At 40.9% G+C, this 24,491-nt stretch overlaps 1 protein-coding gene across 2 annotated transcripts in view; it reads left to right on the forward strand.

The window, feature by feature from the left end:
• STK3 (serine/threonine kinase 3) overlaps positions 1 to 24,491 on the forward strand; it is a 363,087-nt gene that overhangs the window by 243,955 nt on the left and 94,641 nt on the right. For both annotated transcript variants that reach the window (XM_038745400.1, XM_038745401.1), the window contains one exon: positions 14,482 to 14,674. In XM_038745400.1, the coding sequence (XP_038601328.1) occupies positions 14,482 to 14,674 (193 nt within the window). The remainder of the gene's footprint in view (positions 1 to 14,481; positions 14,675 to 24,491) is intronic.

A 24,491-nucleotide genomic window follows, 5' to 3' on the forward strand; every position in this document is an offset into this window, starting at 1 on the left:
GAAATATGCAGTAATAGAAAAGGTTGGCCTTTTGGCCAAATAAGTTGAAATGGAGCCATGTGACAGGCCTAAAAACATGACCATTTTAATGTTCCTGCCTGAAAGAGCAGTGTTTTTCAGAAATTGGTTCTTTCCCAAGAGATAGTTATATCCATTGTAGTGTTTATGAAAGGTGTGGATAGGTGCTAGTTAATGTAATAATTCTGTGAATGTATAATGTAATAATTCTTTCATCAGAGCATAAATCTTCATTTAATGAAACACATTTAGCCCACTGTCTCTGGTGCCCTCCAGTGGTCTGCTAGTAAATTGAAATAAAACCGACCTCCAGGCTTTGCTTTTTAAAAAAATACTTAATTCTACATCAGTTTCCTTATCTTTGTTGATCCTTGGACTGGCTTTGGGTGTGAGAGGAAAAGGTACATTCGTGGTTAAGATTTCCTTGACTTTTTAATTGTTGAATTGTACTTTCCCAATCACTTAGTGCAATGCTCAGCACACAGTAAGCGCTCAGTACTGATCAATCAATTCACTCTGTTGAACCTTCATTGTTCACTCTGGAAGCAAAATTATCTTTTGTCCAGAAAAAAGGTTTTGGCACAATGCCAAAGATTTACTGAGTTTTGCATCGAGCCATCTTTGAAATCCTGCAAAAACTCCTTCCTACAGTTTTGGATGCAAGGTAACATCCTAAGGAGCAATGTTTTTCAGAAATCGGTTCGTGTCCCTTATAAATGTGTTTGAAATTTCGTTAGCTTTGAGGTAGTCAGTGAACCAGCAAATTGATTGAATGAGATCCATGTTGCATTTTCTTAGTTAGCAGGGAAAATAGTATAGAAGCTGAGTGGGCTTATCAGTGCTTGTCTTCCCAGACTTAGAAGGGAGCATTTTTTTAGGAATCCAAAGAAAGCCTAATGTTCATCCATTTGCTGGTCTCTTGACATCCAGGAAGTGGGTAGGGTGGAATCAGTCTCAGATTCTAATTCCTTTATTACAAGTTAATAGCCAGTCCAGTGTGGTAATAACACTCAAGCAACTGTCAATCATGTCTGGGTTTCAAGTGAATTTCTTCTTATTCCTTTGTTATTTCAGGGATTGACAATTTGGGGGAAATGGTGGATTCTAATTTATTTGCCAACCTACAGCTTCTTTTTTTTCTCAAGGGGCAGCAGAGCAGAATAGCCTAAAGGAATGAGCCCAGGCCTGGGAGTGAGGAAATGTGGTTTCTAACTCTGGTTCCTTACTCATCACTTAAATTCTCTGGGCCTCTGTTTCATCATCTGTAAGTGATACAGTACTTTCTCTCTCTCTCTCTTTCTCCTGTGTGAGGCAGGGACAGCATCTGGCTATCCTTTTCTCCCTCCTACTTAGACTGTGAGCCCCATGTGGGACATGGATTGTGTCCAATTAGTTTGTTTTTATCCCAGCATTTAAGAGCAGTGCTTGGTATATAGTAAATGCTTAGCAAATAACAAAAAAAAAGTCCTATATGTACCCCCAGCATTTGGCAAATAGTAAGCACTTACTAAATGCTATCACTATTCTTGAGCCATCGCCATCTCATACATCACTCTTGGGATCTCTTGTAGCCAATCCTGCAATTCTGATCAGCTGCTGCAAGCTGAAAGTTAAGACCCTTTATCTTAGGTGCAGAAAGCAATTGGTCTTCAGCTTCCTTATAAATGCCTCAACTGAAATAAACAAGGCCCAGTCACTTGTCTAAAAAAAAAAAAATTGCTTGGCCTAGGATTTCTCTGGAGATCGTCTGGACTTTCCAAATGCCAGAAGGGAGCTCGCAGTGGAAGGAATTTCGAGCTAGGTTTTTCATCATCATCATCATCATCATAATTGTTATCTCTGTGAGCATCTTAGAGAAGGTTATGAAAAATATGCCTGCCTTACTCTTTCCTTCTCCCTCTCCAAAAATAAAATAGCTTTAAAAACGTGTTTAGAGATAGCAAACAAATGTAATAGAGATTCATATCACTGGTAGTTTTAGAAATCTTGCTACCTTTTATCTTGCATCTTAAAAAACTTTATTTAAAAAATAAGCTTTTAGAACTTTTTTCCTACAGGTTCACAAGTATATTCAGATAAAAAGTCATTACAGTTTTCATTTTCACCTTGAAAGTAATCATTTTCCAAGTTATTACTACTCAATTTTTCCTCCTTTCAAAGGACGAGTAAAATTGCATCCCTGTTTTGATTCCCTCCTGACCCATGCCCTCTCAAGACTGTAAACTCATTGTGAACAAGGAATGTGTCTGTTTATTGTTGTATTGTACACTCTCAAGTGCTTAGTACAGTGCTCTGCACACAGTAAGTGCTCAGTAAATAGGATTGAATGAATAAATGAATGAATGAATGAATGACAGGGCCATTGTTCCAACTATCTTAAATCACTTTGTGCATGTTTTTTTTTTTAATGGTCTTTGTTAAGTGCTTGCTAAATATCAGGCACTGTTCTAAACGCTGGGGTAGATACAAGGTAATCAGGATGGACACAGTCCATGTTGCACATGTGATTTGCAGTCTTAATCCCCATTTTACAGATGAGGTAACCAAGGCGCAGAGAAATGAAGGTACTTGCTCAAGGTCACGCAGCAGATGAGTGATGAAGCAGGGATTAGCCCAGCCTGTGCTCTATGCACTAGGCCACACTGCTCACTTACAGTATGTGCTTCCTTGGGTTGTGTCTGTATGCCTGTTTACTAAGCATTGTGTATTGATAAAGATGGAATGGGTTTTTTTGTTTTTTTTAATGGCATTCATTAAGCGCTTACTATGTGCAAAGAACTGTTCTAAGTGCTGGGGAAGTTACAAGGTGATCAGGTTGTCCCACGGGGGGCTCACAGTCTTAATCCCCATTTTACAGGTGAGGGAACTGAGGCCCAGAGAGGTGAAGTGACTTGCCCAAAGTCACACAGCTGACAAGTGGCAGAGCCGGGATTAGAACCTATGATCTCTGACTCCAAAGTCCGGGCTCTTGCCACTGAGCCACGCTGCTTCTCTGCAATTTTCTGCCGAAAATAGGGGATGAGTCTCAATCTGCAATTTCCCAAGCAAGAACCTGCGTGTAGGTTTTGCTCGGACTTCTAGGAGTATCAGCAGTGGCATTTGTCCTCCTCCGTCATTTCTGAGAGTTGTGTTCCTGTTGGACCGTGAAATGAAACGAGCAAGTAGAAGGGCAAGATCACCTTCTCATCATCTGCCTCTGATTCATTTTAAATCACACTGCATCAGCTGTTACTTTCTGCTTTCCCTAGCGAGAGCAATTTATTATTCCCTGTGGCCTGTTAACACAGTCTAGAGCAAAAGCTGAAAGTGTGGCTTCCTTTGGAGACCTCGGGGCAAAAGAAATTGCACTTACTAGCATTTATGAAGTGCTTACAATGGATAATGCAGTGTTGTTCTAAGAGCCAGGATAATTATAAAAAAAAAATCATTGGACTTAATCTCTCACTCCCAAGAAATTTTTAAGTGGATGAGGACGGATACAGCCATTTATTCATTCAGTCGTATTTATTGAGTGCTTTCTGTGTGCAGAGCACTGTACCAAGCACTTGGGAGAGTACAGTAGAACAATAAAGAGACACATTCCTTGCCCATAATGAATTTACAGTCTAGAGCCGGGGGGAGACAGATGTTAATATTAATAAATTACATGTATGTACATAGATGCTGTGGGGGCAGGCGGGGCAGGGCGGGGGGTGAAAATGCCAACCGAATGAAAAAAGTTAGCATTGAGCACTAAAAGTATCGGTTAAATAATATTTACCCCGGACCAAACAGTCCTTGGTGAGAACTGACCATGGTTTTCCTCATGTTTTCAATGATGGAAAGCCAGTGTGCTTCCTCTTCTACGCTTTCTGAGGTGGAACATGGCTCCTACCATGTGAGGTAGGAGAGGAGGTCAGCCTCCCTAAGCAGTGGATGTTGGCCTCTAGACTATAAGCTCGCTGTGGGCAGGGAATGTGTCTGCTTATTGTTGTATTGTCCTCTCCCAAGTGCTTAATACAGCGTTCCGCACACAGCAAGCACTCAGTAAATATGATTGGGTGAATGAGTGATTCCCAGAAGCTTGGGGATTTGAAGGATCCAAATCAAGGGTCCCAACTTTAGCCGATCATCTGCTGTTTGAAATCTTGGGGCATTAAGTTGGAGGTAGAGGGAAGATGGGAAGGCCCACCTTCTTAGGAGGCGGGGGAGGAGTTGGAAGATGGAGGAGTAAATGACATTGAAATAATCATAATTGCGATTATTTAAATGCTTACTATATGCCAAGTTCTGGGTCGATACAGATCAGACAGTCCTAGTCCCACATGGTGTTTATTCATTCAGTCGTATTTATTGAGCACTTACTGTGTGCAGAACACTGTACTAAGTGCTTTTAATTGAAGATAGGGAACTGAGGCACAAAAAAATGAAGGGACTTGCTCAAAGTCAAACAACAGTTGAGTGATGAAGCCGGGATTAGCTTCATCAGAATAGGGGATGAGTCCCAATCGGAGATTTCCCAAGCAAGAATCTTCAAATGCCGTCGAGTCATTTCTGACCCATGGCACCTTCATGGCCACACCCTCTTCAGTACGTTCCCTCTTCTGTCCTAAAGTCATTCTGGTATGTGTGTCCGTAGAGTTTTCTTGGGAAAGATACGGAAGTGGTTTACCATTGCCTTCTTCCACACTGCAAAACTTTAGTCTCTGTCATTGTCTTTGATCATTTTGATCACTTGATCATCCGCCTTTGACTCTTTCCCCTGTCGCTGCTGCCCAGCGCAGGTGAAGCGACTTCGTCTGATGCGTCCTCTTAGACCTTCCCGATACGGGTAACCCTATGTGGCATTGCTCTAAGATTCGTGAGCGGACACAAACTCTCCTGCCACGATAAGGCATCGATATGTATATAAATATATTTATATAAATATATATATATAAATGTATTTATTTTACTTGTACATATCTATTCTATTTATTTTATTTTGTTAATATGTTTGGTTTTGTTCTCTGTCTCCCCCTTCTAGACTGTGAGCCCACTGTTGGGTAGGGACTGTCTCTATATGTTGCCAACTTGTACTTCCCAAGCGCTTAGTACAGTGCTCTACACACAGTAAGCGCTCAATAAATATGATTGATTGATAGGAGAGAAGAAGAAGAAGAATGCTATTCTCCCCCTCCAGACTGTAAACTCACTGTGGGTAGGGAATGTGTCTGTTATATTGTTGTGTTGTACTCTCCCAAGCACTTAGTACAGTGCTTTGCGCAAGTAAGCGCTCAGTAAATACAGTTGATTCAGGTAGAACAGGAATTTAATCTTCATTTTACATATGAGGAAATTGACACACAGAGAAGTTAAGTGACCTTGTCCAAGGTCACACGGCAGGCAAGTGTCAGAGCCACGATTAGAACCCAAGTCTCCTGACCCTCTAACCCTCGTGCTCTTTCCACTCATTGATTAAAATGTGCTATATTCATTCATTCATTCAATCATGTTTATTGAGCGCTTACTGTGTGCGGAGCACTGTACTAAGTGCTTGGGAAGTACAATGCCATGTACATCTGGGCAACACAAGAGAATGGGATATTGTACCATACTTTAAAAAAAATAAATGTTAAATTTAAAGCTCTTGATAGAAAAAGATCTTGGGTGAAATGAAGGTCTTTTTTGAATTGTATTAAAGCTATGCCCACACTTGAAGGTAAATCTCAGGGATTTAATGAAAAGTTGCCATCCTTAAATGTGCCCTTAGTGCTCTTAATCCTTAATCAGTCCTTAATCATCTCTTAGTGGCTTAACACTAAGAGAAGCAGTGTGGCTCAGTGGAAAGAGCCTGGGCTTTGGAGTCAGAGGTCATGGGTTCGAATCCCGACTCCACCACATGTCTGCTGTGTGATCTTGGGCTAGTCACTTCACTTCTCTGGGCCTCAGTTCCCTCATCTGTAAAATGGGGATTAAGACTGTGAGCCCCCCATGGGACAACCTGATCAGCCTGTATCCTCCCCAGCGCTTAGAACAGTGCTTTGCACATAGTAAGCGCTTAACAAATGCCAATTATTATTATTATTAACAATAGTAATAGTATTTTACTGTCCTAGCTGGCCTAGAACTCAGTTTGGGAATTGTCTTAATTTGCCTTCTCATTTACTCTCCCGGATGATGCAACACCACATCATCTTGTATTATCATTTGATTAATTTCACATCAAATAATTTATTAGATCATACAGATTAGGAAACCATCTCAAATCAAACTCCAGAAAGAGTTTTCCAATTATGTCATCCCCTCTGAATTGCTTACTGGATAGCACACAGGTCAGGGAATCAGAAGCTCTGCCACATGTTTGCTGTGTGACCTTGGGCAAGTCACATAACTTCTCTGGGCCCCAGTTAGCTCATCTGTAAAATGGGGATTGAGTGTGAGCCCCATGACTATGTTCAACCAGATGGACTTATATCTACCCTAGTGCTTAGAGCAGTGCTTGGCACATAGTAAGTGCTTAACAAGTACCATAATTATTATTATTATTGTTATTGGGTAGTCTTCCAAAACTTTAGGGAAAAAGTTACCTAAGAGTTAATTTTCATCATGTTTTAGACGCAACTGATCTCTTTGGTAGTCTTCCTCAAGAACTGACTTGATTTTGATGAGTTTGCTTAGAATGTGACTTTAGCATTACTCACCACTTAATCTCAGCAAGTTCCCAAAAGACAAAATTTATTTTTCTCTTAAGTAATAGCCTCTTCTAAAGTAACAATCCAGGTTTTATGCCGTCATCTTTGCCAGAACATGATTTTTTTAGAGTGGCATTTGGATAGAACATGGTGGAAGAAGAGGGGAATCTAGTTACCATAATTTGGTTGTGAATTGACTCTAACACGTTGTGGCTCTGCCAAGAATGTGTTTCAATCAGGATGACAGATTCACTTGGCCAGCCTGTCACTAGTAGTTTATTAGCATCGCAAAAAGGAGCCAGTTGCAACTATGTAAAATTAATTGTTCAATCTGACTTAAAGCAGATTTTTCCCCTTAAGCTACTTTCGACTATTGATAAATGCCAGATAAATCAGATAGATCAGATGTGGCAGTCCGCTTGAAACCAGTTTTATAAGACTTTTTTTTAACCTTCCACTACTTTCTTTAATATTACCCTCTGTGACACATGCTTTGTATTATTTCAGTTGCTTTCAAGACATCTCCTCCCTCATACTTCAGCCTTTTTTTAAAAAAAAATGTTATTGAGCACTTTTTATATGCCAAAGCACTGTGCTGGATGCTGGGGTAACAAGATAATCAGATGGGTACAGATCTTATCCCACACAAGAAGTAGGAAAGATGGGTAATCTTACCCCCCCCCCCCATTTTACTGATGAGGTGATTGAGACCCAGAGAGGTTAAGAGGCTAATGTCACCCAGCAGGTGAAAAACAGAGCCAAGATTCATTCATTCATTAAGTCATATTTACTGAGTCCTTACTGTGTATAGAGCACTGTATTAAGCGCTTGGGAAGGTACAACACAATAACCAGTAACATTAATTCCCTCCCCACAATGAGCTTACAGTCTAAAGGAGAGGAGACAGACATTAAAGCAAATAAATAAAATGGCAGTTATGTACATAAGTGCTGTGGGGCTGGGAGGGGGGAAGAACAAAGGGAGCAAGTTAGGGCGATGCAGAAGGGAGTGGGAGAGGAGGAAAAGTGGGGCTTAGTCTGGGAAGGCCTCGGAGGAGATGTGCGTTCAGTAAGGTGTTGAAAGCGGGGAGAGAAATTGTCTTTCGGATTTCAGAAGGGAGGGCGTTCCAGGCCAGATGCAGGACAATTTTGAGGAGGTTTTGTTTGATATGGAGGTGGACAGGCAACCACTGGAGTTTTTTGAGAAGGGGGGTGACATGTCCCGAACGTTTTTGTAGAAAAATGATTGATGTAGAAAAAAATTGATTTTTTTTGTAAAAAAAAAAAAAAAGATGAACCTGGGTCACCTTGTGTAGATCCTTGTGGACAGAGATTGGGTCTACTAACACTATTGTCTTCTCTCTCGGGCACTTCAGTGCTTGATTTTGACTCCCAACCTGTACTACTTCTACTCGTTTTCTGTTGAAGCCATTTATTTCCCACTGAAATAATGTATGGCACACATTTTTTTTTTTTTTTTACAAGGGGGTTTACAAGATGTCTCAAAATGGGTCCAAGTTTCCTTTATTTTCTTTCTCAAAATTTTCAGCCTTAAAACCCTTACTCTCCATTACTCAGAAGTTAGGAGAGTGAGAGTTCTAGCAGTGGGGTGGGGTGGGGTGTATGTGTGTGTTTGTGTGTGTGTGTGTGTGTAAAGCAAAAGGAACTTTTTACATACCTCCACCCCGTTTCAAGTTTCATTTCCTTCTAGACGGTGAGCCCGCTGTTGGGTAGGGACCGTCTCTTTATGTTGCCAACTTGTACTTCCCAAATGCTTAGTACGGTGTTCTACACACAGTAAGCGCTCAATAAATACGATTGAATGAATGAATGAATGTCGGCATCTCATTACCCTATCTTTGCCTTGATAACCATTACTAAATCAGCTCCCGTCCACTTTGGTTCTTGTTTCTCTGTGGAATGTCTGGGTATGCCCACCTACGTTGCCTTATTCCACCACCTAGGGCTGTCTCCTGCTGAGAGATTAGAGCAGGTTCATCTGCAGTGTGAGGCATATAGATTTTTCCATAAAGCATTGGTTTGCCCTTTACTTTGTTCAGTTTTTTTGCATTTGTCACTGATGTTCTGTTAGATAAAGATGTAGTCATGATCTGGTTTTCAAGAAGGAACATGTTCGGGTTTTTTTAATTTGACTATTCAAAATGAAAGGGAACAGAAAAACTGGATTTTAACACTTCATGTTGGGGGAGAACATTTGATTTACCATTTTTCCAAAGTCCGTTTTAGTTTGTAAGTTCCTTTTAAGCAGGTATAGTATCTACCAACTCTTTTGTATTCTCCCATGCGTTTTGTACAGTATTCTGTATGTGGTAAGTGCTCAGTAAATTCCGTGATTGAGATTTAATTACTTGTTATCCATGCTAAACTGGTGGCACTTTGATAATACCCAAGATTGGTTTACTGAGCATGCAGATACTCACAGTGTAGAGTATGTATGGTTTAGGTATGAAGCAATTTAGGCCCTCTGATTATAACTCCTGGAATTTTGGAGAATGAGAAATGCTTGTAATTTGGATTGAGCTATTTAAGCATTTTGTCAATATCCAGCAGTCTGTATAATATAATTTTTCTGACTCATTTTCTAATTTTTTTAATTAATCTCTCATCTCCTCACCGTTTCCCTCCTTACTGTGTCTACTATGCACTTGAGTCCTTTCCCCCTAAATCAGTTAGTTGCCCTACCCCTTCAGCAGTTACATGCCAAGTGTTTAGTGAAGTGTTGTGCACACAGAAGGCACTCAAGTGTTGATTAATTGGTTGCCCTACCTGTAATTTATTGTTGATCTTCCTTTAAGGGCAGATCATACCTGCTTATTCTGTTGTAGTCTCCCAAGTGCTTACTAAAGTGTTCATTGACTGAGACAGAACTTTCCTAATCTGAGTTTGTGGAATTATCTGTATATTCTGTTAAGAGTTTAAAAGAAATAATTGTTGGCCAAAATAAAACCCTCCACATTAGTTTTCATTGTGAATTATTTAGCTGGATAGGACTGTGAGAGGTTATCTAGTCTATTTCCCAATCAATCAATTGAGTGTTTATTGAGCACTCTCTGTGTGGAGAGCTCTGTCTACTAAGCGCTTGGGAGAGTTCAGGGAGACAGACTTTAAAATAAACAACAGATATATATGTAAATGCTACAGGGTGGGGAGTGGGGTGAATATCAGGTGTTTAAAGGGTACAGTGCATTGGTGATGCAGAAGGGAGAGGGGGATCGGTAAAACAGGACAGTCTCAGAAGGACTCTTGGAAGAGATGTGATTTTAATAAGGCTTTCAAAGAAGGGAGAGTGGTGATATGCCATATATGAAGGGGATGTGAGTTCCAGGCCAGGGGAAGGATGTGGGAAAGGAGTTGGCGGTGAGATAGATGACCGTTGGAAGTTTTTGAGGAATGGGGAGATGAGAACCGAACTTTATTTTTTAAAGAAAAATGAACTGGGCAGGAGAGTGAAGTAAGTGCTGGAATGGGGAGAGACGGGAGGCAGGGAGGTCAGCAAGGAGGCATATGTAGTAATCATGGTAGGATATAAGTGCTTGGATCAGCCTAATATTAGTTTTGTTGGAGAGAAAGGGCATATTTTACTAGTGTTGTGAAGGTAGAACTGACAGGATTTGGGGATAATTTAGCGATAGTCAAATCTTTAATAATTTAATAACTTTTAATAGTCTTAAATAATCATTTGAATTGCAAAAATTATATTGAGTCCACCAAATTTCATTCAATCAACGGTATTTATGGAGCACTTACTGGGTGCAGAGCACTGTATTAAGTGCTTGGGAGAGTACAATACAGTAGAGTTGGTAGACACACTCCCTTCTCACGTTAAACTCCTTGAGTCCCCCCAAACTTTTTCTGTGTCCTTCTATTCCTCTTCCCAGTGCTAACCGATCAAACAAAGCAAAAGTGGTGAGAATTCCCCACTCCTCAAGAATCTCCAGTGGTTGCCCATCCACCTCCATATCAAACAGAAACTTTTGAAGCACTCAGTCAGCTCTTCCCCTCCTGCTTTACCTCGCTGATCTCCCACAACCACTTAGCCCTCACACGTCACTCCTCCAACGTGATCTGTACCTTGATCTTGCCTATCTCATTAGATAGCATTGATGGATTCAGTGCACAATAAGTGGCATTGTAGCTAAGCCTCTTCTTTTCCACTCCTAGTAGCTTTTCCTTCACATAATTGCTGTCCAGAAACAATTATGATGCACTTCTGTAAGGAGAAAAGCAGTGGTATTCTGAAATTTGATCCCCTTTCTGTTTTCAAAAATTTCAATTTCAACTGAAATTGAATTTCAATTCAATTCAATTTCAATTTCAATTCCTTTCCTTTAGCTTCTCATTTCATAGTAATATGGCTCATGTTCCTAATATCCTCTCTTTTCTTATATTTTTCTTGTTACAACAATCAATCAATCATATTTATTGAGCGCTTACTGTGTGCAGAGCACTGTACTAAGCACTTGGGAAGTACAAGTTGGCAACATATAGAGATGGTCCCTACCCAACAGTGGGCTCAGTAGTCTTTCCTCATGAGTGTGGCATACTACACATGGGAAGACAGAAGGGAAAGAAGTGCTTATTAAGAGAAGCAGCATGGCTCAATGGAAAGAGCCCGGGCTTTGGAGTCATGGGTTCAAATCCCAGCTCCGCCAATTGTCAGCTGTGTGATTTTGGGCAAGTCACTTAACTCCTCTGGGCCTCAGTTACCTCATCTGTAAAATGGAGATTAAGACTTTGAGCCCCCCCGTGGGACAACCTGATCACCTTGTAACCTCCCCAGCACTTAGAACAGTGCTTTGCACATAGTAAGTGCTTAATAAATGCCATCATTGTTATTGTTATTATTACATTCAACAGCTTGGCGTACGAGAAGCTACATTCATTCATTGTCGTATTTATTGAGTGCTTACTGTGTGCAAAGCATGCTATATGAGAAGCAGCATGGGCATGAGAGTCAGAAGGCCCTGAGTTCTAATCCCGCCTCTACCACTTCTCTGCTGTGCGAACTTGGGCAAGTTACTTCACTTCTGTGCCTCAATTTCCCCACCTGCAAAATGGGGATTGAGACTGTGAGCCCCATGTAGGACAGGGACAGTGTCCAACCTGATTTGTTCATATCCACCCCAGCGCTTAGTACAGTGCCTGTTACAAAGTAAATGCTTAACAAATGCCACCATTATTATTATTATAGACTGAGCCCCACGTGGGACAGGGACTGTCTGACTTGATTAACTTATATCCCTTCACCAGCACCTAGAACAGTGCTTGACATGTAGTAAGTGTTTAACAAATAAAAAATAATAATAATGCTGCGTATTCAACAACGCAGAGATTTTTTGTAGCAGTTATCATCGCTTTTGTTATGCATGACAATTTTAATGTATTAATGTATTTGTTCTCTTGGAAAGACAAATCTCAGAAGCATTTTCACCCTTTGATGTTTTCCAACAAGTTCAATGATATGAAGATATTCTTTCTGTAATATGCTAGTGTAAATGCAATGAAAATTTTGCAAACATTATTTGAATACATAAAAGATCCACTTGAAATGTGGAATTTGCAAAGGTAAAAAAAAGACAAATGACACCCTGCTTACCCCTCAAATTTCTGCTGTTTGAATCTGACTTGAAGAAGTAGAATTTCTTAATAATTTTTTCAAATATTTGTATTCCACATGGATTTTATGAATCATAAACTGGGTTATCATCAGTTCTCTGTTTTGCATTCTTGGCACATTACTGCCACTGATTGAAACTGCTATTGTAGTCTTTGCTGGAATTTACTGTCTCCTACAGTGGTGAACCATCTGCCCTGCAGATCTTTTTCTACAAAGAAACAACATGTTTTCCTCTTGCCATTTTTCAGGAGAAAAAAAAAATAGGTAGTCAGAAGAACCACACATAATGTAGAAACCCCAAATAGATTATGAAATGTTCCAGATCTTCATGACAGATCTAAGAAGACTAGTGCAGTAAATGTCATAATGAAGATCGAATATGAAATCCCCAAATAGCATAACTAATATTAAAAAAAGATTGACTTCAAAAAGTTGTGAAAAATGATGCTGAAAATACATGCTCAGTTTAACGCTACCGGGTTCCCTGCCTTAGGTGAGATATAGTGTCAGATTTTGAGCTTCTGTGTCATCGCTCCTAAACACTTCTGGCAAGACCCAGCAGCTGTGGAGAAGTGAATAAATGGAGGAAGAGGCAATAAAAGCTCTCTACTCCTCTTGTCTGTCTTCCTCGTTGGCAGCCCCATCCACCATTGCAGCAACAGCAGCTTCATGTGTGGAACGGCCATCTTCTAGCTGTTTCCAGGCGGAAATAGCGTGGCCATTCTGAGGTTGTTATGCTTGGTCAAGAATCTCTTGCCTCATGAAGATGAGCTCCTGATACTAATAATAATAATGACGATGACAGTATTTGTTAAGCGCTTACTGTGTACGAAGCACTGTTCTAAGCGCTGGGGGGGATACTAGGTGATCAGGATGTCCCACGTGGGGCTCACAGTCTTACTCCCCATTTTACAGATGAAGTAACTGAGGCACAGAGAAGTTGAGAGATTTGTCCAAGGTCACACAGCAGACAAGTGGCAGAGCCAGGATTAGAACTCATGACCTTCTGACTCCCAAGCTGTTCTCTACCGCTACACCGTGCTACTTCATTTCCTATTCCTTTTGGCTATCTCTTTTCTCTCCTCTAGACTGTAAACCAAATATGAGCAAGGAACCTTTCTGCTAACTCTATTATACTCTTCCAAGCACTTACTACAGTGTTCTTCACATAATAAGTGCTCAATAAATACCATTGATTGATTGGATTGATTGATCCCCACCACCCCGGTCTTTTCCTCCCTCCTTTCTGTCTCTCCTTCAGTCACTTTCTCTCTCTCTCTGACATCTCTCTCCATCACTTTTCTCCCCTTTTCTCTTTCAATTTGTCTTTCTGTCTTTGAATGTTTCTGGCTTCCTTTCTGCCTTTCCTGCTTATCCTCTTGAGGAAACAAGGCCTCACTTCTTTTGTATTTGCAGAAATCTGTTCACCTTAATTTACGAGGTCCACAAAATGACGGTGATTTGGCAGACTCTGTTAGCTTCTGCTCGTGTTCATGCAATCTGGATTCATAGTATACATTAATATTGTTGATCTTTAACTGCTAGGCAATTAATTTCTGTTTAGTAGAATGCCTTTTTAATTAGGGATCAGTCCCAGTTGGGGGATAATTATACTTTGATAGTGAATGTTATTGCTGTGTTTCCAATTCTTAATGAGCTTAGTAGAACAAGCAAATAAATCACTGTGCTTTTACCATAAGAACAATCTTTTTGAAAATAGATTTCTGTTATTTCACTGATTTTTTTACATCAAGGGCATTGTGAAGGATTATTTTGAGGAAAGAGGTGCCATTATCTTGGAAGTGCAAATGGCCTTTGTGAATTTCGGCATAGCTAAAGAGGAAGACAGGATGGTTGAAAAACATGTGTGTGGGTGGGGCGGCTATCTTTCCTTTTTTTTCCTAACTCCTATAAATATTTTCAGTGCTTATTTGTTTTAAGTTCCTTAATTAGGAGTAATTATGAAATGGATTTAATATCCCTGGGATCAGTTGGTCATGGTCACTGTAAAATGAAATAAACTGAGTAAGCGTGCAGTTTAAAATGATGATGAAAAACAAGGGACTGTCTTTCCTCTGCCTCGTAAGAATCTTGGATTCTTATGGTTTCAGCTCCTCATTGAGTTGGTTATAACTGTTAGTGCTATGATTTACAAAACATCGTTTATTTTCAGGATGAAGATGAGTTGGATTCCCATACCATGGTGAAGACAAATTCAGAAAGTGCAGGCACAATGAGGGCAACGAGCACATTGAGTGAGGGGGCACAAACCATGATTGAACATAATAGCACCATGTTGGAATCAGACTTGGGGACCATGGTGATAAACAGCGAGGATGAGGAAGAAGAAGATGGAACTATGAAAAGTACGTGCTTTTTTTTTCCTTAGGCAATGCTTCGGTGCTTCTTTCTTTCTTTTCTTACATTGGTGGAGTGTAGAGCACTCTGTTGTATTATCACGTTAAAGCAATCCTTAAATCTGGGGCTCTACCTTCCAAGTAAGGCAGAGCGTTGAACAATTAGGATGGTTTGGTATATGTAATGAACCTAATCCAATCATTCAGGCCTCCAAATTCCACTTGGCTTCAGGATTTCTTATTTGGTTTTCTGCAATGAACTATTTAACTGGATAATTGCTCCGTCAAGGTGCCGATAAAACCTTTTCCAAGATAATTTGGAAAAAACTTGGAAAAAGAAAAATTGCGAAATAGTGTGACCTAATGGAAAGAGCGCAGACCTTGGAGTCAGAAGACCTAGGTGCTAATCCTGGCTCTGCCATTTGCCTGCTGTGTGACTGGGTAAATCACTTCAGTCAATCAATCAACAGCATTTATTGAGTGCTTACTACGTGCAGAGCACTGTTCTAAGCGCTTAGGAGAGTACAATACAAGGGAAATTAGTAGACGGGTTCCCTGCTCATAATGAGCTTACAGTTTCCTCACCTCTAAAATGGGGATTCAATTCCATGTGCTCCCTCCGATTTAGAATGTAAATTCATTCATTCATTCATTCAGTCATATTTATTGAGCACTTACTATGTGCAGAGCACTGTACTAAGCGTGTACAGGGACTGTCTGACCTGATGATTTTGTATCTGTCTCAATGGTTAGTATAGTACTTGGCATATTGAAAGCGCTTAACAAATGCTACAGTTACTGTGATTATTGCTGTTATCATTGTTAATACTATATAAATATAATCGTAGTTCCTGTCCTCCTTGGAATAAGTGACACAATCTTCTTCTTTGTGACTTTAATTGGGAGAGCTTCCCTGAAATTTTAACAGCTATTGTGTGAATATTTTTCTAGTTTGCCTGAGCCATAGGTTGAGAAGGGAAATCCAGAGTCACATCTCCTTTAATGTAGAGGTTGCATTTTTGCAGAATCCTGAATTAAGAAAAATTCATGTTACAGTGCTCACCATCTAGAGGTCTTGGTGTTTCTCCTTGCATTTCTCCTGTATCTGCAGTATTGTGTGGATCACGTCTATTGTGCACTGCTGTGGTGTAAAGCCACACTGGAATAGCTTTGGGATAATAATAACAATGTTGCTATTAAGCGCTTACTATGTGCCAAGCACTGTTCTAAGCACTGGGGTAGATACAAGGTCATCAGGTTGTCCCACATGGGGCTCACAGTCTTCATCCCCATTTTACAGATGAGGTAACTGAGGCCCAGAGAAGTTAAAGTACTTGCCCAGGGTCACACAGCTGACAAATGGCAGAGCTAGGATTAGAACCCATGACCTATCATCTACGCTGATGACACCCAGATCTACATCTCTGCCCCTGCTCTCTCCCCCTCCCTCCAGGCTCGCATCTCCTCCTGCCTTCAGGACATCTCCATCTGGATGTCCGCCCACCACCTAAAGCTCAACATGTCGAAGACTGAGCTCCTTGTCTCCCCTCCCAAACCTTGTCCTCTCCCTGACTTTCCCATCTCTGTTGACGGCACTACCATCCTTCCCGTCTCACAAGCCCGCAACCTTGGTGTCATCCTCGACTCCGCTCTCTCATTCACCCCTCACATCCAAGCCGTCACCAAAACCTGCCGGTCTCAGCTCCGCAACATTGCCAAGATCCGCCCTTTCCTCTCCATCCAAACCGCTACCCTGCTAATTCAAGCTCTCATCCTATCCCGTCTGGACTACTGCACCAGCCTTCTCTCTGATCTCCCATCCTCGTGTCTCTCTCCACTTCAATCCATACTTCATGCTGCTGCCCGGATTATCTTTGTCCAGAAACGCTCTGGACATATTACTCCCCTCCTCAAAAACCTCCAATGGCTACCGATCAATCTGCGCATCAAGCAGAAACTCCTCACCCTGGGCTTCAAGGCTGTCCATCCCCTCGCCCCCTCCTACCTCACCTCCCTTCTCTCCTTCTACTGCCCAGCCCGCACCCTCCGCTCCTCCACCACTAATCTCCTCACTGTACCTCGCTCTCGCCTGTCCCGCCATCGACCCCCGGCCCACGTCATCCCCCGGGCCTGGAATGCCCTCCCTCTGCCCATCCGCCAAGCTAGCTCTCTTCCTCCCTTCAAGGCCCTGCTGAGAGCTCACCTCCTCCAGGAGGCCTTCCCAGACTGAGCCCCTTCTTTCCTCTCCCCCTCGTCCCCCTCTCCATCCCCCCGTCTTACCTCCTTCCCTTCCCCACAGCACCTGTATATATGTATATATGGTTGTACATATTTATTACTCTATTTATTTATTTATTTATTTATTTTACTTGTACATTTCTATCCTACTTATTTTATTTTGTTGGTATGTTTGGTTCTGTTCTCTGTCTCCCCCTTTTAGACTGTGAGCCCACTGTTGGGTAGGGACTGTCTCTATGTGATGCCAATTTGTACTTCCCAAGCGCTTAGTACAGTGCTCTGCACATAGTAAGCGCTCAATAAATACGATTGATTGATTGATTGATTGATTGATTGACCTCTGACTCCCAAGCCTGTGCTCTTCCCACTGAGCCACGCTTCTTCTCTCTATATATATTCTCTGTGGACCACCTAATAAACAATGGCATTTATTAAGTACTGACTATGCACAGAGTACTGTACTAAGTGCGTGGGAGAGTAAACATATAAAAAACAATATAATATAAACATATAATAAACAGTAAAGCCTGGATATATCCAGGCTCTTATTCTCCCACCTTGACTACTGCATCAGCCACCTCACTAATCTCCCTGCCTCTTGTCTCTCCCCTCTCCAGTCCATTCTTAGAACAGTGCCAGTGCTTAGAACAGTGCTTTGCACATAGTAAGTGCTTAATAAATGCCATTATTATCATTATTATTATTATTCTTGACTCTGCTGCCCACATCATTTTTCCAAAAAAAAAAAAACCTTAGTCATGTCTCCCCTCTCCTCAAAAACCTCCCATGATTGTTCATCCATCTCCACATCAAACAGAAATTCCTTTCCAGTGGCTTTAAGGAACTGAATCAGCTCTCCCCATCCTTCCTAACCACACTGATCTCCTATTACAATCAAACCTGCACACTTTACTCCTCTCATGCCCATCTACTCTTCTTTATTGCCACTGAACCCTTGCCCACATCCTCCTTCTGGCCTGGAACTCCCTCCCCATTCATAATAATGATAGCATTTATTAAGCGCTTACTATGTGCAAAGCACTTTTCTAAGCGCTGGGGAGGTTACAGTGTGATCTGGTTGTCCCACGTGGGGCTCATAGTCATACTCCTCATTTTACAGATGAGGTAACTGAGGCACAGAGAAGTTAAGTGACTTGCCCAAAGTCACACAGCTGACAAGGGGTGGAGCCGGGATTTGAACCCCTGACCCCTGACTCCAAAGCCCGTGCTCTTTCCACTGAGTCATGCTGCTTCTCATATCTGACAGACCACCACTCTCCCCATCTTTAAAACTCTACTTAAATCACATCTCCTCCTAGATACCTTAATTAAGTTCCCTTTTCCCTGCCTTCTGTATCCCTTCCTCTATTTTCCTTTTTTTTTTTTAGTCACCTAAACACTTGGGTCTGTAACCCTTAAGCACTTGGATTTTTACCCTACCCCTACAGCACTTATGTACATATCTATCTGTAATTTACTATAATGCCTAGTGTGTTAGCTACTTGTTTGTAGGGATTCTGTCTACTTTGTTTACTCTCCCATGCACTTAGCACAGTACTCTGTGCATAGTAAAATACTCAGTAAATGCCATTGTTTATTAGGTGGTCCACAGAGAATCTGGTTTGGATCTTGCCAGCGAGCAAGAGCAGTAAGATGTCACAGTAGTTTTTTTGTTTTTGTAAATAGTTTTTTGTTAAGTGCTTACTATGTGCTGCTCTAAGTTTTGGGGTAGAGAAGCAGCGTGGCTCACTGGAAAGAGCACGGGCTTTGGAGTCAGAGATCATGGGTTCAAATTCTGGCTCCTCCAATTGTCAGCTATGTGACTTTGGGCAAGTCCCTTCACTTCTCTGGGCTTCAGTTCCCTCATCTGTAAAGTGGGGATTAAGACTGTGAGCCCCCCGTGGGACAACCTGATCACCTTGTAACCTCCCCAGCCCTTAGAACAGTGCTTTGCACATAGTTAGCGCTTAATAAATGCTATTATTATTATTCAAGATAATCAGGTTGGACACAGTCCATGTCTCACATGGGGCTCACAGTCTTAATCCCCATTTTACAGGTGTGGTAACTGAGGCCCAGGGAAGTTGCCACAGTAAAATCCTTCTCTTCTTAAAAGTGGTTATCCTGTAGTATTACAGGAAAGTTGCCACAATAAAATCCTTCTCTTCTTAAAAGTGGTCATCCTGTAGTATTACTTCACTCTTCATATGTTGAAGAGAAGCTTGAGGAATGCTTAGTTTCTCTCTTCCTCTTGTTGTAGAGGTCAGCAGGATTGCCATCTGCTTGACCATTTTTTGTGGCATTTGACTGCTAGGGTGACTTTTTCAGTATCAAAATGAATTTCACATCTTTACATGTTCATAGTTTTTCTGTGTTTTGAGGGCTCAGTTTCGATGGCATGGAGCATGCACAAGTGGTTGCTTTGCAACTTTTCCCACTGTCTTTTAGGGGTCTGGAACCATCTTCATTATTTCAAGATGCACTGGTAATGTGAGTGGGTTTTAGTGATGTAAGGTAGCCTTTACATCACTAAAAGTTTGATGCCTCTGAATAGCCTTTGATCATTTCACAATGGTATCCTCTCTAATTTCCTGTTTGTCCCCTTATTTGATTTGCATGTCACAATGGAAGGGTAATGAGGAATTGCAAACTATGGTTGATGTTTTTCTTGTTTTGCTGCAAGTACAGGAGGGTGAATTGAGCAGAGGCGTACCCATTCCATTCCTAGCTTGGGCAGTGGCTAGAATTGGAGGGCAATCTGCTACAAGTCAAAACTCACCTGTTCAGGGCAGCAGCGGAATGGGAGAGAGTGGAGGGCCAAGACTCAGGTTTCCTGCGCAGAAGGTGGCAATGGTAAACCACTTCCATATCTTTACCAAGAAAACTCAATGGGTACACTACTGGAATGATTGCAGATGGAGAATGGGGCGTTCTCGGAGAGATGTGTCTATGGAGTCGCTGTGGGTCAGAGAGGACTCAACAGCAGAAGACAAGACAAGTCCTTTATTCTTTCTGAATTACTTTAATTTACCTAATCTTGATGGTATTGGCAAGCTGTCACCAAGGTTATGATGGCTACCTAGTGAAAAGGATCAAAGGGAATGACCCATTCTCCAATCAATAAATCAGATTTTTTTGAGTGCTGTGTGCAGAGCACTGTATTAATAATACACTGTAGATATGTACATAGGGCTGAAGACGAGGTGATTGCCATGTGCTTAAAGAGTCTTGATCCAATTGCCAAGGTGATGTAGAAGGGAAAGGGTTTAGGGGAAATGAGGGTCTCAGGGGAGATGTGGTTTTAATAAGGCTTTGAGGGTGATTTTGAGCCATCTTGGTGATTTGGAACCCTCTTTTGCTATATTGATTGTGTGGTCAGTGTAAGCTTGGAACATTAGTTCAGCATGTTCCTTGGCAAGGCTGTATTGATCTGTGTATGTCTTCAAGTCACATCTTCTCCAAGAGGCCTTATTCCCTCAGCTCCCTTTTCCCTCTCCGTGGTCTGTGCACTTGGATCTATGACCTTTGGGCATTTGGTATTCACCCCTCCCTCAGCCCCACAGCACTTAGGTTATATCTAAAAATTATACATTAGAAATTCTTTAATATATTTCTTTGGCAAACCCTAAGGTGGGTTCAGACAAACTGAGGCAGGAAAGATGATGGGGCGGCAGGACCCGCAGGCTTGAGAGGAGCAGCCCAGAACACTAGAGCATCTAGGTGTTCAGCTACCCACGACCAAGGTCAGGCCAAGAGTGGCAGAGACTCTACCAGTGGACGAGCCCAGGCACCAAAGAAGGACAGCTGAAGCAGCTCCCACCGTGGGTATTGGAGCCTTTGGCATTAACTTTACACACAGTAAGCGCTCAACAAATACCACTGAATGAACTCCTTCATGTCCCTTGCTCCCACTTTAGCATAAAGAATGCTGGCAGCATCAGTTACTAGTCCAGCCAGCTTAGAGCCTCCTGGAAAAGCTTCATGGTTTAGCGGATAGAGCACGGGGTTGGGAGTCAAAAAGGAGCTGCATTCTAGTCCCGGCTCTGCCACATGCCTGCTGTGTGACTTTGGACAAGTCACTTCTCTGCACCACACTTACCTCTTCTGTAAAATGGGGATGAGAGTATGAGCCCCATGTGGGAAAAGGACCGCGCTTTTAAATTAATATTTAATATAATTTGAAGATATGGACATACGTGCTGAGGGTGGGGCAAGTATCAAATGCCCGATGGTCACAGATCCAAGTGCATAAACCACACAGAAGGGAGAAGGAGCTGAGGAAAAGAGGGATTAATCAGGGAAGGCCTCCTGAAGGATGTGGCCTTAATAATGCAGCCTTGCCAACTCAGGATAGACCTGCTCAAAACAAGCATCCATGCACATGGTTTGGTCAAAATGACAAAAGCCCTGCCCATAATTCATTGCATGGATTTCTTGTATTGGTTGGGAACCTAATCCCCACCTTCCACCATGTAATGGTTCCTGACATTTTGATGAAAAGTATCTTCCAAAAATGGCAAGGGCAGAATACACTGGGAATAACTGCTAAATTGAATTGCTTTTTGCTGGTAACTGTTACCACTTTGATTGTGAGGCATGGAATCCTGGCTGGAAAGCACTTTTGAGTCGTTACATAGCCTGTTTCTTAACTTCAAGCAAAATCCCATCTGAACAATATCAAACATAAGAGCCTTTCCGGCTTTTAAATATTTTTTAAAAGGAGGTTTCTTTTAAAGAGAAAGGGATCCTATTCCACCCTCGGTAATCCATTGCAGTCCTTAATCAATCATTCAGTCGTGTATTTTGAGTGCTGTTTGCCGAGCACTGTACTAAGTGCTTGGGAAAGCACGACACAATAAAGTTGGTAGACACAATCTCTGCCCACAGGGATGACAGCCCGCAACTCCTTAACAACTTTCTGAATCAAGAAACTTCCTTTTATCAAAACAAGACCTTCAGTGCTCCAGTGTGAACCAAATTCTTCCTCCTTCACTCGGTGTTTTCCTCAGATGGAAAACAGCTGATCGCTATATTCTGGCAAGAGTTCTTCACATATCTAAAGACCCATCTTGAAGACCTATATCAAACCATCCTTTTGCTTGCTCATCTTCAGGCTGAAGAATTTATGCTCTCACTTTTTCCTTAGAGATCTTATTTTCTAACTTTTTAATCATCTTTGTGACTGTCTTCTGAACCTTTCCATTTTCTCAACATCCTTCTTTAATTGTGGAGGGAGGGGAAAAAAGTAACCATCAGGAGCCCCTGGATTGTAATTGTGGCTCTCATATGTATTCACTTTGTAGCTTTCAACAACTAATTTATGAACTATTCTCAGCGTCTTTAATCAGACGGAACACCCACGTCAAAGGTTTTTGGAAGAATAAAATGATGTTGTGAAAAAATCAGGTACTTAAAAGTTATGAGAACTCTGTATTATTATAGTCTCGTTCTCTATGCCTAAATTAAATTTTGCTAAAATGGGATTTAAAAAAAAATCCTTATTTAATTTTCATCAGGATTTATCGCTTGTTCAGAAATGTAATACTAGTCTTAAAGTGATCATTGGTAATAGTGGGTTGCACCTTTGCTGTTGATATTATAGCCTTTGTAATTTATTTTCTTTAAGTTGTAAGGAATGTGTGACAGGAAGAAAGTAAGATTTCTTTCTTGAAAATGTCAAAGGCAGAAGTTTCATTGCTGTGCACTTCTCAAGTACTTAATTTCTTTAAGCTAGAAAAAGAAAGGAAGGCGATGATGGAGGAACTCTGGAATTTTGAATAGCAAATGTGTCATACAAATGGGAGATGTAAATACATTCTGGGTCAAAATTCATGCTTTCAAAAAAAATTGACATGAATTTTGTATGATCATGCATACTTGGATTTTTTAAAAATGTATTTGCCATGGCAACTACAGCCACAGATGGCAGTGATTGCTATTTTGAGAGCTGGGAAAGGGATATGTTTGTGTGTTTAAGGCAGTACTCAGAAAAATATGAAATCTTTCACATTTTCATGCCTTAATTCTTGCTAAGGAATACAGTTTTCATGCATCTTCATTTGAGAGTTTTAGTGACTCTTGCAGGAAAGTTCAGTTAAGTGTACTTTCTCTGTTTTATTTATGGAGACCTCAGAAGATCTTGATGAGGCAGATGCAGTGTTTTGACTGTCTGGAACAAGTACAGGTGTTATTTATTTTACAGTTAAATGATACAAACGATTTTAGCACATCTTGAGGATCACAAAGCTCCCTAAAATTGCTTCCAAAAAGAAATACAGTTCCTCATGTTTTAGTTATTTTGATTAACATTTTTATTATTGTCACTGTGTAAAATATGGATGTCTAAATTCAGTATTACCAGAGGGATTTTAAGGAATTTGAAAATGTAATAAAATTGGTTCCAGGTTTAAAGTCTTGATGTAACTGGTTGTAAACTACAAAAAAAGAATTAAAAAATGGGTGGTGGGGAAAGAGCAAAATATGAAAATTCTCTTTTGGGGGGCTAAATTGTTTTTACCAGAGTTTTATTTCTGTCAATCATATTTATTGAGTGTTTACTCTATGCAGAGCACTGTACTGCACACTTGGGAGAGTACAACTTAAGAGTTGGTAGATACATTCCCTGCCCATAATAAGGTTATTTCTGTTTTGTAGAGTGTGCATTTTCAATGTTTTCCTGCTTATTTTGAAAGTAAGCAAGTACAAAAGTAATGGTTATTTTTGTATTATTCTGGTTGAGTTTTATTTGCATCTAAAGCAAAATTATAAAATCCAGACTGTTGCTTTTAATACTGAAGGTAGCCCCATGGGGAATTTGTGCTGTTTTTTCTTACTGGAGAAATACCCATTTCAAGTAAATGCAACTTGATATTCAAGCGAATTTAGGGGTGAAAAGTGGCATCCAGAAACATTTGTATTTGTTTTGATGAACCTCTGGTATTGCTTTCTTGATTCAAAGTAGTAATTTTCTTTTATAGGTTCTTCCCTCCTGAATTCATAGTTTTGAAAGGAAACATTTTTCTTTGCTCCATCTTTAATCTGTGCTATATGCAGTTCAATTTTTCTCATTTTTCCTATATTACTTCTACTATTTGGACTTTATTGAAAGGAATAGATCTGAAATTGGATGTATTAGGTTCTCAGAGTTCATTTCAGTATTGTACAACATTGTCACATGTTGTCAAAGAAGCCTAATCTGAACTCAGGGGATGAATATGGATGTTCAGTAGTTGAAAGGCCAGGGGGAGGAAACTTGGGAAGCCAGTGAATTTGTCACAGAAGCAGTGGAAAATATATGTTCAACTCAAGTACTGGATTGTAGTAACTTCAAAAATAGCTCAACATTGTTAGTGTTGGCAATCAAGGCATTGAGATTCAGAAACCATAACCAAATTACTTTGTAGGACCAACACCTCACACTCGTGGTTTAGTGGAAAGAGCATAGCTATAGAATTTGCTCTTCCTCTCCTTCCAAAATGCTACCACATTGACTCCAGCACTTATAATAAATAATAATGGCATTTGTTAAGCGCTTACTAAGTGCACAGCACTGTTCTAAGCACTGGGGCAGATACAAGGTGATCAGGTT

Source organism: Tachyglossus aculeatus, chromosome 4 (genome assembly GCF_015852505.1).
Source record: "Tachyglossus aculeatus isolate mTacAcu1 chromosome 4, mTacAcu1.pri, whole genome shotgun sequence".
Lineage (NCBI taxonomy): Eukaryota > Metazoa > Chordata > Mammalia > Monotremata > Tachyglossidae > Tachyglossus > Tachyglossus aculeatus.